Source organism: Dendropsophus ebraccatus, chromosome 1 (genome assembly GCF_027789765.1).
Source record: "Dendropsophus ebraccatus isolate aDenEbr1 chromosome 1, aDenEbr1.pat, whole genome shotgun sequence".
NCBI lineage: Eukaryota > Metazoa > Chordata > Amphibia > Anura > Hylidae > Dendropsophus > Dendropsophus ebraccatus.
The window spans coordinates 7,402,747-7,417,853 of NC_091454.1; the positions used below are offsets into that span (position 1 = coordinate 7,402,747).

Genomic DNA, 15,107 nt, shown 5'->3' on the forward strand with positions numbered 1-15,107 from the left:
GAGCCCCTGCCACTTTTCAGAGGTTGATGGACTTGATTCTGCGACCACATCGTGATTACTCCGCTGCCTACCTCGATGATGTGGTCATTTTTAGCCCGGATTGGGAAAGTCACCTCTGTAAGGTCCAGGCGGTGTTAGATGCCATAAGTGATGCGGGGTTAACCATCAATGCAGAGAAGTGTGCACTAGCCTTAGAGGAGGCCAAATACTTGGGCTACATTATTGGGAGGGGGTTAGTGAAACCACAACTAAATAAAATCGAGGCAATACAGAATTGGCCTCAACCCCTCACAAAGAAACAGGTCAGAGCTTTCCTGGGTATTACGGGCTATTACCGAAGGTTTGTGCCTAATTTTGCTTCAGTTGCAGCCCCACTAACTGACCTGACAAAGGGTGCGAAGTCCGCAATGGTGACATGGACTCCAGAGGCTGAGAAGGCTTTTCAAAGCCTTAAGTCTGCCTTGTGCCAACAGCCTGTGCTAGTTACCCATGACTTTAGGCGAGAGTTTCTAGTACAGACAGATGCCTCCAACACAGCATTAGGTGCCGTCCTCTCACAGGTCGTGAATGGCGAGGAGCACCCGGTGATGTACTTGAGTAGAAAGCTATCCCCGGCCGAGAAAAACTACGCCATTGTGGAGCGAGAATGTCTGGCAGTGAAGTGGGCCCTAGAGTCCCTGAGGTACTACTTACTAGGCAGGAGATTCAAGCTAGTGACAGACCATGCCCCCCTAACATGGATGAAGCTAAACAAAGAGAAAAATGCAAGGGTGACTAGATGGTTTCTGTCTCTACAAAACTTCAATTTCACTGTGGAACACAGGCCAGGGAAATTACAGGCGAATGCTGACGCCCTATCAAGGGTACACTGTCTGTGGGGACGAAACGCTCAGCCCTCCGGTCTGAAAAAGAGGGGGGGGGGGGGGGGATATGTAGACATGTCACTGGAGATGTGTTCGAGGGGGTGTACATCTCACCTAGGCTGATGCATAGTGTGAGATGGTAAGTCCAGGAGGGATCTCTTGCTCAGCAGTGCTATGCTGCTGAGTTATTATTTATTTTTACCGGGCCTGGATTTACATGGAATGGCAGGTAGGTTTTGGTAGTGGGATCTGCCATTCCCTCCCCCTCGATCCAGTATGGGTTTTGGGATCAGGTGAGCTCTGATCCCAATCAGCCTGAGAAGGCAAAAGGTGGGCTCAGTGTGCAGGGGAGCTCTCAGCCAGGAGTAAACAGCCTGCGTGGTCTGTTTGGTGAGAGCTGGGAAGACAGCCGCTGCTGGGGCCTGTTCACACCCCGCAATACTGCCGACTGAAGTGCCAGAGAGGTAACCTGCTTTGTTAGTTAGCGCCCAGACGGGCAAGACCTTTTGTTTTGTTCTTAAAGCACAGTGTTGCTATATTTCTGTTATGGACTGTTTATGCTGCAAATAAACGCCAAGCCGTTATTTTACAAGTCCAAGTCTGCTGTGAACTGTGTCCAAACACACCATCCCCCGGGAAGATCCCTACAATATATATATATTCGGTTGGTTTACCGCACTGAGATCTTTCTCCCCCTGTGGCCTTAGTGTTATCTGTGTCATTCCCCATGGAAATTTTGAGTTTTTAATATTATGTATATGATGTATATGGAAATAAAGGATTTGTTATACTTCTAGATTATTTGAGCAATTTCTTTGGTTGTGTGCAACGATGCAGATAGCGACAATCTGCTGCCACTGCTTAGTCTTCTATGGGCTGCCCAGACAATTTAACAATCACCCGGGTAGCCCCCTGCAGCTCCCAGTTGTCAGCAGTGTAACAGCGCCGGAAGCGGGTGGGGGAAGGAGGAACACGCGAGCACTAACCTGACAGGTCGGCCATCGCTTGCAACTCGGTGTTGGTGATATAGAAGGATTTTTTTCGTTTCCCCCAGGGCCAACCCCCCTATACTGTTGTCTGAAGTGATGTTTAATCACAGTAAGTTCATTATCATAAGCTACATAGTTACAGAGACAGCCAGTCACGGACTTGTTTGCATCATCTGTCTCAGAAGGGAGGGGGAGACAGAGAGGAAACCTCACACACAGATTTTTGTGTCTTCAGCAAAAAAACAGCAGCTGAGAACTGGGGGAAGGAGACTGAATAGATAATAACAAGTATGGAAGTTTGTTAGTCTCACCATGGGCAGCAACATATCAAAAGTTATGTTTGTGTAAGGACTCTACCTGTTTGGTCCTCACGTCACAGAGCACAACTTGTGCTTTTGGTTTTATTTTGTGCTTGTGTGTTTTGTATTAGTTTGAGTTTATTCTGTTTGCTCACTTTATTGTTTCATGGACACACCCGACCACCTGCTAAGTTCTGTCTGACCACTTCCCGGTTAATCTTGGTTTTGGTTCTTTCTGTGACGGGCAGGTCTTCCTGCCAGTTTACTTGTTTTGTTGTCAGGTGCCTGTGGTGGGAGATCAGGCGGATGGTCCAATTACATTCTGGCCCTGACCCCCTATTTTACACCCCCAGCCTGCATACTTCTTTCCGGTTATTGAGCTAGTCTCTGCCTGCTGTTTCTAGTTCTATTGCTATCATTTACCATCCTGACACGTGCCTTGTTCTCTTCCTTGTCTGCTGCCAGCCCTAACCTCTTTGCCTGTTTACTGACTGCATTATCCGGACCATGTTTTGTTCTGCGCTGACCGAATGTTGCTGACCCGGACCGTTCATTCTCCCTTTTTGTGTTGTCTTGCCTTGTTTTTTGTTGCACATATTTAGGCCAAGAACCACCGCCCGGTGTACCGCTGCGGCCTAAGGCAGACAGTGCCAAGTAGGCAGGGAAAGTGGACGGGACTGAGCTTAGGGTCCACTGTCCATGTCTTGCCCGATCACTAGTAAATGAGCAGTTGTAATCAGTGTCTATTATGGTTTAACCCTTTAACTTTTAATGGACACTTGACCATTATGGACAGTGTCCATATTAAAGTTTTTCTATAAACACCTGTTAATAAATCTGTAAATCTGAATAGTGTCCTTTTAATAAGAAGTCCCTTTTTTTGAGATCCTCTAGCACATAGCAAGTAGCGTCCATTAGAGTCTTTACATACAAGAGGAGACTATGTCATGTAGGAGGAGCCGGTGAGGTGGGACTGGCCGCTGCTGGGATGGTTTCTGCTCCTGGGAGTTGACTTACAGGTGGTGGTCTCAGGCTCTCAGGTGTGTCAACCTTGGCTTGAGATGGGTGTTTTTGAGATCTTCTTTCCACTCCTTCGATTCCGTGGGGAAAGAGGAAGGCTCCAGTGGCAACACATCCGGCCAGATGTTTGTGGCAGCCCACCAAGTGTCCCTTGCATATTGGTATACTCCACCTCCTCACCAGATTCTAGGTCACGCAGATACTCCAAAGGAAGTCTGTTTTTGCCAAGCTCCTGCCAACAAAAAGGGTACAGCCATGCTGGAGTTCCATTAGGAAGCCTTACCCCTTGTATTTGTTGAAGTCCTGGACAGTGGCTAGCCTCTGCTCAGGACATGGTTCACCCGGGTACGGACATTCTAAATGTCTTCGGACATCTCACTACTGCTCCTTGTTCTCTAGATACCATCTCCGAAAAGACAGGGGCAGGCTAAAAGTAGAAGATGGTGCTGGTGCAGGAGAGCGTGATTGCTCTCTTCATAGACCAACTGAGGATTTGCCACTAAGTGGTGGTGGGTCATATTTACCCCAATGTGCCCAAAGGCCTCTTTTGGGCTGTCACTTTTATCAGCATCTGTGCCCCAGGTAATCTTTTTGTAGGACAGTGGTAATTTATACAAGTTGGCCTGCTCACCCCAGCCTAATTCAATAGCCATCCGGCTGGGATGCTGCTCCGCAGAGCTCAGTCTCCTTCTCAAACTCCACCAAGGACATCAGCTGTTGGTCTCACTCCAAATGGCCAGCATGCTTGGGAGCACCTGCATCTCGCTGTACACCGCTCGCCATACTTTCCTTGAGTCCACTTTCACTTTCATACAGGGCCTGAGGCGCAGCTCCTTAGGGTTGGAAACTCATAGTCAGAGACGCAGCTCCTTGGGGTCATAAACTCATAGGCAGAGCTACAGCTCCTTTTGGTTGGAAACACAGAATGGACACACGGCCCCCTATTAGTGTTCAGCATGCTTTTCTGGTGCGTTTTCTTGAAGCGTTCTTGCGCTTTCTAATGCCTGGAGCAAGCAGAGCTGCTTCTTCCATTCAATGGGATACTAGAAAGCATGTTTTTGACATGATTTTAGTGGCAAAAAACCCCATCTAGTCCTATTATTCTAGCTGTCTGGCTCCAAAGCTTCACATAAGTTCGACAAAAACTATCTTCAGAATAGTGCTAAACTTCAATAGATAACAAACTTGTGAAGAAAATCATATAAATGTATGTAAATATAAATCAATAAAATAAGCTAAAGCCTGGATATCAAAGTTATGCAAGTTTCAGATTATGATATGATATGAGACTTTAAATAGCCAGACATTACAGGGAGACACGCTGACTCTTCCTGAGAAGACGCTGCTGATCCCTTGTGCAAAGGAAAATGTATAACGTATAACAGGTTGCTGTAGAACTGTATGGTGGCTCCAGTATGGCACAAAGGGCCATGTTGGAGGTGCAGGATAGCGGATGTCGGTGGAATGTGGTAAGGTGAGTTAATACTTTATTATTTTATGCTACAATCATCAGCCGTCGGCAATGCATCATTATTACACATAGCAATGCGTGCCCGACGCCCAGTGATTTTAGGATTTTAGGACCTAAAGAAATGATCAGCCAATGATAGTTTCATTGGCTGATCGTTCTCTCTATTACACAGAACGATAATCAGCCAAATCCGCCTGATTCGACTGATTATTGCTCCGGTGTAATAGGGCCGTATGGATTATTGAAGCCAAAACCAGGAATGGATGAAAAGAGGACAAATTGCTGTCTTTCCTATATGACCTGTTCTCTGTTTATAGTCTGTTCCTGGCTTTGGCTTCAAAAATCTTTCAGATATCTGTGTAAGTAAAAGGACCGTTAGGGTCATACACGGCTTGATGTCACCTGTAAGAGAACACTGATCTGCAAATTGGTGCTCGCTTACTGAGCCAATTACATGGTTCGATAATCGTTTAGAAAGGGCTGTATCTATAGATATTGTTAATAATGTCCGTGCAGCCCTTGCCCTTGAATTGTATACATTACCTCTCCACGCTCCTGGTGTTCCTCTGCCTTCTGCTTGCTTCCCAGAGCTGCCGCTGTAGCTTCAGAGCGGGTCTCTTGGCCATGATTGGCTGAGTGGTCCATCAGTTTAGAGACTGGCTTTGAAGCTACAGCGGCGGCTTTGGGAACTGAACAAAGGACAAAAGAGCATCAGAAACCGTGGAGAGGTATGTATACATTTTTTTTTCTTTTTATACAGTGGTCAGCCGCACATTGTTATTATACCTAGCGATGCAGCCCGGAGCGATAATCGATAATCGGCCTGATGTAATAGGGCCCTTAGACATTGTGTTCTCTGGCTGTATAATGCCACGGTTGGGCTCTCTGACATCACCAACATATCTGGGATCTGTACAATATTGCCTCAGGATAATCACAGTAAAAATGCAGAAAAAAGCTGCAACAGCTCAATGTGTGAACACAGCTGCAGGGGAGGAGAATTACTACAGTATATCCTGAGTTACAGTATTGAAAAGCATGGATGCAGCTGAGCTGGGATGAAACAGATGGCGCTGTAGGACTAGTGACAATGAGTGTGTATGATATGGGGGGAAAGAAAACCCTGACAGGTGACACGCTGCCACTCTTCTTTCTTTATGGGAAGAAACACTATAGAAATATCACAGACTATTCATCATCAGTTTTTATTTCACCAGAATCGTTTATTAATAATAAATCCAAACAATGACCAAATAAACCTGCCAACACCATATCACATGACCTGGTACAGCACCAAACATATATAAAGCTGTTAATGTTAATATCACTACTACATACTGTCCTATGTGATGGCTCCTACATCATCACATCAGCAGGGGGCAGTGTGTCCTCACTCCACATCACATTGGCAGGAGGTATTGTGCCCTTCATACATCATCACATCAGCAGGGGGCAGTGTGTCCTCCACATCATCACAACAGCAGGGGGCAATGTGTCTTCCACACACCATAACACCAGCAGGGGGCAGTGTATGTCCTCCACATCATCACATAAGCAGGAGGCAGTGTGTCCTCATCATCATACCAGCAGAAGGCAGTGTGTTCTCCACAGGTAAGAAGATAGGAATGAAGGGCTGACCACAAGGGTTCTATACTCCATCCAGACTGTGATCAGATGCCAAGTAGAACCTGGATTAATCACTAAAGACGATACGACTCTGGCCCACAGCAGTCCAGGCTTCCCACAACACCACCGGAAATGAGATGATGATGGCTGCTGTTCATGAGCACTGTGACACCAAATATACTAATGCTAAATGTTTATAGATGGTACGGACCAGAGACAGGGGGTGTAATGGAGGAGCCGCCTGTGTCTGGCTGGTGGGGATGGAAACTGGGAGCTGTTCATGCTGTGTGTGTGTGTGTGTGTGTAAGATAAAACAAAGCTTGTTCACTGTGTGTGCCCTCATGTAACCACTACTCCCAACATTTGCTTTTCTTTGAGCCATATCTAGCAGTGAAGAGTGAAGCCCTAGAAGTTTAGCACTGTAACCATGGAGTGTAATGATAGCCCTCTGTACAGGAGCTCAGCCATAGTCCCACCCACCGCTGCCTCCTACTGGCCAAATAATCTACCAATCATTTTTTTGTCCCTGTGATGTCACCGCTCTCTGGGCAGATTTCCTTCATGGTGACGGCTCCTCACAGCTGCTGTTCCCCCCTGATATCTTTATAGACCCTGTCCCAACACCTAATGCAGCACTGAGGGGGTCGGTGAAGGTGGCGGTGAAGGTGTGTAAGTGTCTGATGGGGTCACACAGCTCATAGAAGGACAGCTGCCCGGCCTTATAATCCAGACAGATCCGGAATCTATTACTGGAGATCTGGTGAGGTAACAGGATCTGCTTACAGTCATGTATTACTGAATACTGATTACTACTCCTTATCTTCCTCAAACACCAGGACTTCTTATTATTTCCAATGTATGACTTCACTCCCATCTTGTCTATACTGGGATAACACATCCCCACCCTCCACAATCCCGACTCATTGATCTCCACATCCCAGTAATGTCGCCCTGAGGAGAATCCCCCGCTGCTCATTACCTGATAATAATTTTGGAATCTCTCTGCTGTTTCTGGACGATTCTGGACTATTTCTGTCCAGGTTGCAGTTTTGAGGTCGTCTGATATAAGGATATTGTTAGCTGCTGTGTTTACATCCAGTAATATGTCTGCAGGACCCTCCCCATACAAGGCTACATCTACACCTCTTATTATATCAGATAATGTTTGGGATATGTGTGAGATCAGCTCCAAACCCTGATCACCCCCTGCGTCATCATCACCTCCATCATGTCTCCCTGTGTCCTCATCACCTCCATCATGCCCCCCTGTGTCCTCATCACCTCTCCTTTCTTCAGGGTCATACAAGTCACCTATGTCTGGATCCTGTAAGACAGTCAGTGGATCCGCCATGTTACACAGCTCCTCAATGTGTCTCATCTTCCTGGACAGCTCGTCCTTCTTTATTTCCAGCTTCTGGATGACATCAGACAGTGACAGTGACAGCTGCTCCTCCTGCCTGGAGATCTCGCTCAGGACCCTCTTCTCCAGGTCGTCCAGCCGTCTCCTGATGTCTATAAACAGGGCAGTGACTCTCTCGGCTTCTCTAGATGCTTTTTCTTGAGCTTTTCTCTTGCGCTCCTCCACCCTCCGGACTCTTTCCTCAATCTTCTCTCTCTTTTTGATACATTTTTGAAGAATCTTACTTAATTTCTCCTTCTTCTTCTCAGCGGCCTCATCTAGAGACTCCAGGTTATGTCCCCTGTGTTCTCCAATCAGACAGCAGGACACACAGATACAGGCGGCATCCTGAGTGCAGTAGTACTTTAACAGTTCTTTATGGACATCACATTTCCTATTCTCAAGAGAATTCTTAGGATCGGTCAGGACGTGTTCTAGTGACTTGCTGTGAACTCTCAGGTGATTATCACACAGAGAAGCCTCACACAGCAGACAGGATCTCACAGCAGGTACAGGAGAGTGAATACAGTAAGTGCAGCAGATCCCGGTGATCTCTTCCTGATGTGGATGAGTAGACAGGAAATTCTCCACCACGTTACACAGAGTTATGTTCTTCTGCAGTGTCGGCCGCTCCTGGAACTCTTCTCTACATTCAGGACAGGAATAAACTCCAGCCCCGTCCTGTGTATTCAGGTTCTGATCAATACAGTCCCGGCAGAAGTTGTGTCCACATCTCAGGGTTACAGGATCTGTATAAAGATTCAGACAGATGGAACATTCCAGCTGTTTTCTCAGAGCAGCAGACGCCATCGCTGACAACAAAAGGAGGAAATGGAAGCAGAATTGTGCAAGAGACCTGTGGGTGTGAAACATACTTATCCAAAAGGGTGAGGTCAGGCTTATGACTGAGAGGTGTTTGCTATAAACCTTTATGTACACCAGACACAAGAACTAATACACTGCTAGGGTCACTTTCACACAACAATATTTAGGACAGTATTTAGCATCTGTATTTTCAAGCCAAAAGTAGTAGTGGATGGAAAACATGGAAGGAATGCACAGGATTTCACTGCTTGTTGTACTTCTTGTTTCAACTTAGAAATACTATAAAAATACTTTCTCAGGCTGAGTTCACACTGCATTTTTGCAGTGCGTTTAATGTATACGTTTTATGAAAAAAGAACAGATGCTAAAATGGATGCAACTGTGTGCAGTCCGTTTCGATCTGTTTTGGCATTGACTTTTTCCCCCATTTTTTTAGCATACACGAAAATGTAGTTGACCGCATTTTTGTGTTCGTAAATGGTAATAATTTAAAAATGCATACATTAAACGGACTGCAAAAACGCAGTGTGAACCCAGCCTTAAATGTTATGAGGTATGACAATACCTGTGTATTATCACACTTGCTCCCAAAGTATCAGTGATAGTGCTTAACTATTTGGTTTCACTCACCTTTTCGAGTTGTGCAAAGTATAGGTACAACTCTATGAAGCGCTTGTAGTAAAAGGATCAGTGAGGGACCTTGAAGATCACTGACAGCGTTCTCACATCTGAGATAGCAATGATAAACTGCTAAACCACTCCACCAGCCGCAGGTCAACGGAGATTCCAATTGCTCAATTCCACATACGAGCGCAACCAACCATAACTGCATGGAAAACCAGTTTGTGTGAACTGGTAATTTCTTCATGCAATGTGCTTCAGTTCTGATATATATGACGGCTCTACAGTATGAGAGCCAAAACGCCTTGCATGAATAAATTACCCATTCACACAATCCGGTTATGGTTGGTTGGGTGCACCTATATGTGGAATTAAAGGGGTTATCCAGTGCTACAAAAACATGGCCGTTACGTATTTAGGTCTGTAGGGGGTGTCATCACCACCAAGCGGGTCTGCCTATGCACAGCCACCTTGGACAAACCGAAATTCTTAAAAATGAACCAGGCGTGGATCCCACACGATTTGCCGGTGCCTGATTAAGGAGCCTATGTACAAGTCTTCAGTGCTGGCTATTTCTTCCTCCTCGGCCTCTTTCACGACCACCTCCTCCTTCTAATTCATATCTTTTTACAATATTATTTATTTAATGTAATTTCTTTCTTTAATGTTATTTTTTTAGATACTTTCTATACCGCATTATTGCCAGGGCCATTGCCTTGTTCTTTCCCCCAAATTTGTTTCTTTTTTAACCATCTACCTCTTCCTACACCCCTTTTACAGCTGTTTCTGGGCCCATAAATTTGGGTCCCCATTGAGTTCAGGTTCAGATCCGAGTGGTCGAACTGGTTTTTTTTCAAGTTCGCCCAAACCCGTATTTCCTTGGGTCCACTCATCACTATCCATCCCTGGTTTTCTCTTGAGATTGTGTTTCAGAAGGGAAATCTAGTGACTTAGTCTAAGCTGATCAAAGCTGCATATTGCACTATAATAAATAAGCAGAACTACTTGGTGAGTGCCGGGTCTTCTCTACATTTCTCTGGATATTACCACCTCGAGCACCACTGACCCTACTCTTGTCTAACTTCTTGAGATAACTGGGGTTCCAACAGCTGGAGGTCCTATGATCAGACACTTAAAGGGATTATTCAGAGCTACAAAAACATGTCCACTTTCTTCCAGAGGCAGCACCACTCTTGTCTCCAGTTTGGGTGCAGGTTTTGTAGCTCAGTTCCATTGAAGTGAATGGAGCTTAATTGCAAACCACACCTGACCTGGAGACAAAAGTCATGTTGTCTCTGGAAGAAAGTGGGCATTTATTTGTAACGCTGGATAATCCCTATAATGCGAGATATCTAGAGATAATAAATAATAAAACCTCAATAATAAAACATGGCATCTAATATTCTGCTCTTAGGTTCATGATAGCCTGGTTGGCTCCACATCAACTCAGTAACTCCAATGTCAGCTCAAGTCCTCTACATTGTGTGCTTAACCATTGCGGCAATGTGCTGAGCCCACCTCCCTCAATATGTGACCAGTCTAAGAGTGGGGGCCCTGCAGTAACCATTATGGCTGCCATGGTGGTAGTTTTCCCAATGGATGTCATACAGTCTAGTTAAGGAAAGCAACAATTAAGGATCAGGCATTGGTCATGGTGCCACCAGAATTACTAAGATAACTGGTCAAAAATGATCCATTATCTGAATATTCCATTGGCCAAGTGCTTCTGAATTTGGATGGAACACAATGTTCTGTAAATTTCAGGTAGATTATTGATCCTAGCCCATTATTACTTCTTAATTCTCTGTGAGGAGCATGTACTGAGCATCTTTAGTGTCTCTTCCCTGCCTGCAGCTCAGGTTCTGCCATCTTGGTCTCCAGCTCTTATCTATGAACACAGCAGGAAGATGGAAGGCTATGCTATGGAATCCTGTGTTGCTTTCTTCTCCATTCACTTCTATGTGACGGAGCACAGCATTTGCTGAATGTGGTGCAGCTTCCCATAAACCTGTAGAGTTGACCTGAAATGTGCCGCTTACTTGCCATTTTCCATTCACAAGAAGGAACACAACGCAAAGCCATCATTTCACTAACAACTTAAAGGGGTACTCTGGCCCGGGGTATTTTCCAGCTATGGCCAGGGAGTGGGTGGTTATGGATGGCGGAGGTCACTTACCTACCCCGTTCCAGCGCCGGGTTCCGGATGGTGCCGCCCGGTACATCCGTCCCACGGCTGCTTCCTGGTGTGAGCTGCCGCATGAGACATGACGTCTCAAGGCAGCTCAGCCATCCAGCGGCCCTAGCAAAGTCTCGCCTCGACTGCTGAATGGTTGAGCTGCCTTGAGACGTCACGTCTCATGCGGCAGCTCACACCAGGAAGCGGCCGTGGGACGGGTGTACCGGTCGACGCGATCCGGGACCCGGCGATGGAACGGGGTAGGTAAGTGACCTCCGCCGTCCATAACCACCCCATCCCCGGCCTTAGCGGAAAAATACCCCAGGGCCAGAGTACCCCTTTAAGTAATATTGATAAATCCCATCAACCATCAGCAGATATCCAACCTAATATATATTTATTGTTTACAGCACATAATAAAACTACAACACAAACCATTAAAAATTAATTAATTATAGGTTAAAGCAGGCTAACAAACAAAAGCTCTATCGTGGATAGTACAAAACATCTTGTTTTCACAGTATTTTTGTATAGATTATAAGTAATTCTACAGTATATTAAAGTGTCCCTGTCGTTATAACTTTCAAAATCCAAATCAGCAGATTTGATATAAAGCAAGTTTGCAATATACATACATTATTTTTTTGTTGTTGTTATCATGCTGTAATACAAGTCTGAACTTACCAGGAATCCAGGTCCAGTCTCCTGGGGGCAAATTTTCTGAAAACAGACAAAACACAGGAATTCCGGACAGAGAGTCACGGCTCAATATGTCCATCAATCACATGACTGCCTTCTCTGTGAGCGCTCAGATGGCCTGGGAAACACGGGACTTCCTGTTTTCTGACTCTTTGAGAGAAAAAAAACTGCCAGAAAACAGGAAGTGTCGTGTTTTCCATGATAACAAAAAATAAATAATGAATGTAAATTGCAAACTTGCTTTATATCACATCTACTGTTGATTTGGATTTTAAACGTTATAATGACAGGATGCTAAAGGAAGGAGAATACTGTAATATTTTAGCATTAGTATTAATCTTGTACAAGTCATCAAGTCTCCTGATATGACTAAAAGTATAGTTAAAAACACAAAAGTGCTAAAAATTTAAAATACTTCACTGTGTCCCGTAAGAAATAAAAAGTCACCGTGTCATGTTTATTGTATGATGTAAAAACGAAAACCCGAAAAATTTCTGTGTCCCTTTTTTTCTATTTTGGCCCCATTTTGTTCCCTGCAATATTTTTATAGGTAAGAGGAAAAAAATGTAAGTGAATGCTATAGCCATACAATTCTGCATCAGGAATGGGTAGCTGCTACCGGCGTACAATGTCCTGGAGCTAATCCAGTACAATGTCCTGGAGGTAGTTTAGAGGTTCAGGGGTCTAATCATTTTAAGATTCGGTTTGGGGTCTGAATGTATTTGGGGGGGGGGGGGGGTCAGGGGCAACATATCAGTGCTTGGCTGTTTACTACGCTATTCCTAAAACTTAAAGGGTAAGGGCTAGTTTTAGTTGTCCCTGAGGAAAACCTTTTCTAGTTATGTCCATGCCATGGAGTGTAGGGCAGGTAACCAATCACAGCTCTCTGTATAGAAGGAATGTAAAATAACTACAAAAAGAGGAGCCCGGCCCACTGCTGCATCCTACTAACTACACGCTCCACCAATCAGATGTCACTATCTGTGATGTCACAATCTGTGATGTCATCTTTTTATGACAACGGCTCCTCACAGCGGCTGCTCCTCCCTGATATCTTTATAGAACCCAAGATGACACATAATACAGCATGAAGGGGCTCTGTGAAGGTGGCGGTGAAGGTGTGTAAGTGTCTGATGGGGTCACACAGCTCATAAAAGGACAGCTGCCCGGCCTCATAATCCAGACAGATCCTGAATCTATTACTGGAGATCTGGTGAGGTAACTGGATCATGTTACCATTATGTATCACTGAACACTTATTTCTACACCACACTCCTCCACACAAACCCCAGGAGTTGTTATTATCTCCAATGTATGACTGACCTCCCCTCCTGTCTATACTGGGATAACACATCCCCAACCTCCAATCTTCTGATCTACTGATCTCCACATCCCAGTAATGTCGTCCTGAGGAGAATCCCCCGCTGCCCATCACCTGATAATACTGGAATCTCTCTGCTGATTCTGGACGATTCTGGTTTTCTTCTACCGAGGTTATAGTTTTCAGGTCATCTGATATGAGGAGATTATTATGGGCCGTGTTTACATCTAGTGATATGTCCGCAGGTTCCTGTATATAGAAAGTTACATCTCTTATCATATCAGATAATGTGTGTGAAATGCGTGAGATCATCTCCAGACCCTGATCACTTCCATTATGTCCCCTTATGTCCTCATCACCTCCATCATGTCCCACTGTACCCTCATTAACCCAACCATATCCCACATACATTGTGTCCTCATCAATTCCCTCCTCCTCAGGATCATACAAGTCATCTGTGTCCTCATCACTTCCCTCCTCCTCAGGATCATAAGAGTCATCTGTGTCCTCATCACTTCCCTCCTCCTCAGGATCATAAGAGTCATCTGTGTCCTCATCACTTCCCTCCTCCTCAAGATCCCAAAAGCTACTTGTGTTCTCATCACCTTTCTGTTTCTCTTCAGAATCACACAGGTTCTCCTCATCTTTTACTTCTTCAGAACCACACATGTCCTCTGAGTCCTCAACACTTTCCTCCTCCTCCTTAGAATCACACAAGTCAACATTGTCCTCTTCACCTCCATCATGCCCCTCTTTGTCCTCATCACCTCCTTCCTCCTCAGGATCACACAAGTCACCTGTGTCTGGATCCTGTAAGACAGTCAGAGGATCCACCATAATACACAGCTCCTCAATGTGTCTCATCTTCCTGGACAGCTCGTCCTTCTTTATTTCCAGCTTCTGGATGACATCAGACAGTGACAGTGACATCTTCTCCTTCTGCCTGGAGATCTCACTCAGGATCCTCTTCTCCAGGTCGTCCAGTCGTTTCCTGATGTCTATAAACAGGGCAGTGACTCTCTCGGCTTCTCCAGATGCTTTTTCTTTAGCTTCTCTCCAGTGCTCCTCGACACTCCGGACTCTTTTCTCAGTCTTCTCTCTACTTGCAAATAATTTCTGCAGAACATTTCTATATTTCTCCTTCTTTTTCTCAAAGGCCTCCTCTAAAGACTCTAAGTTATGTCCCTTGTGTTCACCAATCAGGCAACAGGACACACAGATACAGGTAGCGTCATCAATGCAGTAATATTCCAGAACCTTCTTATGGACGGAACATTTCTTTTTCTTCAGAGAAGTGCTGGGATCGGTCAGGACGTGTTCTGGTGACTTGCTGTGAAACCTCAGGTGTTTATCACACAGAGAAGCCTCACACAGCAGACAGGATCTCACAGCAGATACAGGAGAGTCCACACAGTAAGTGCAGGAGATGAAGCCATTGTCCAAGTGAGTAGACAGGAAATTCTCCACCACGTTACACAGAGTTATGTTCCTCTGTAGTGTCGGCCGCTCTTGAAGCTCTTCTCTACATTCAGGACAGGAATAAACTCCAGCTCCGTCTTGTGTATTCAGGACCTGATCAATACATCCCCGGCAGAAGTTGTGTCCACATCTCAGGGTTACAGGATCTGTATAAAGGTTCAGACAGATGGAACATTCCAGCTCCTTTCCCAGAGCAGCAGACGCCATCGCTGACAGAGGAAGTGTGAAGTGAAAGTAAAGCCTGTAATGCTCCAAGGCGAGGGGGTGTGCTTCACATTTATCACAGAGGGCAGGGTCAGGCTTGTCACAACAGGATACA

General features: G+C 45.3%; 1 protein-coding gene across 1 annotated transcript; it reads right to left on the bottom strand.

Annotated features, from left to right (window-relative positions):
• Positions 1–5,831: 5,831 nt before the first annotated feature.
• Positions 5,832–15,034, bottom strand: LOC138771341 (uncharacterized). The gene is made up of 3 exons (XM_069950976.1): positions 13,005–15,034; positions 11,974–12,009; positions 5,832–8,523 (listed from the first exon to the last, which is right to left on the bottom strand). Exons 1-3 carry the CDS (start codon positions 14,993–14,995, stop codon positions 6,828–6,830), a joined length of 3,723 nt encoding a protein of 1,240 aa, XP_069807077.1. The 5' UTR covers positions 14,996–15,034; the 3' UTR covers positions 5,832–6,827.
• Positions 15,035–15,107: the final 73 nt, after the last annotated feature.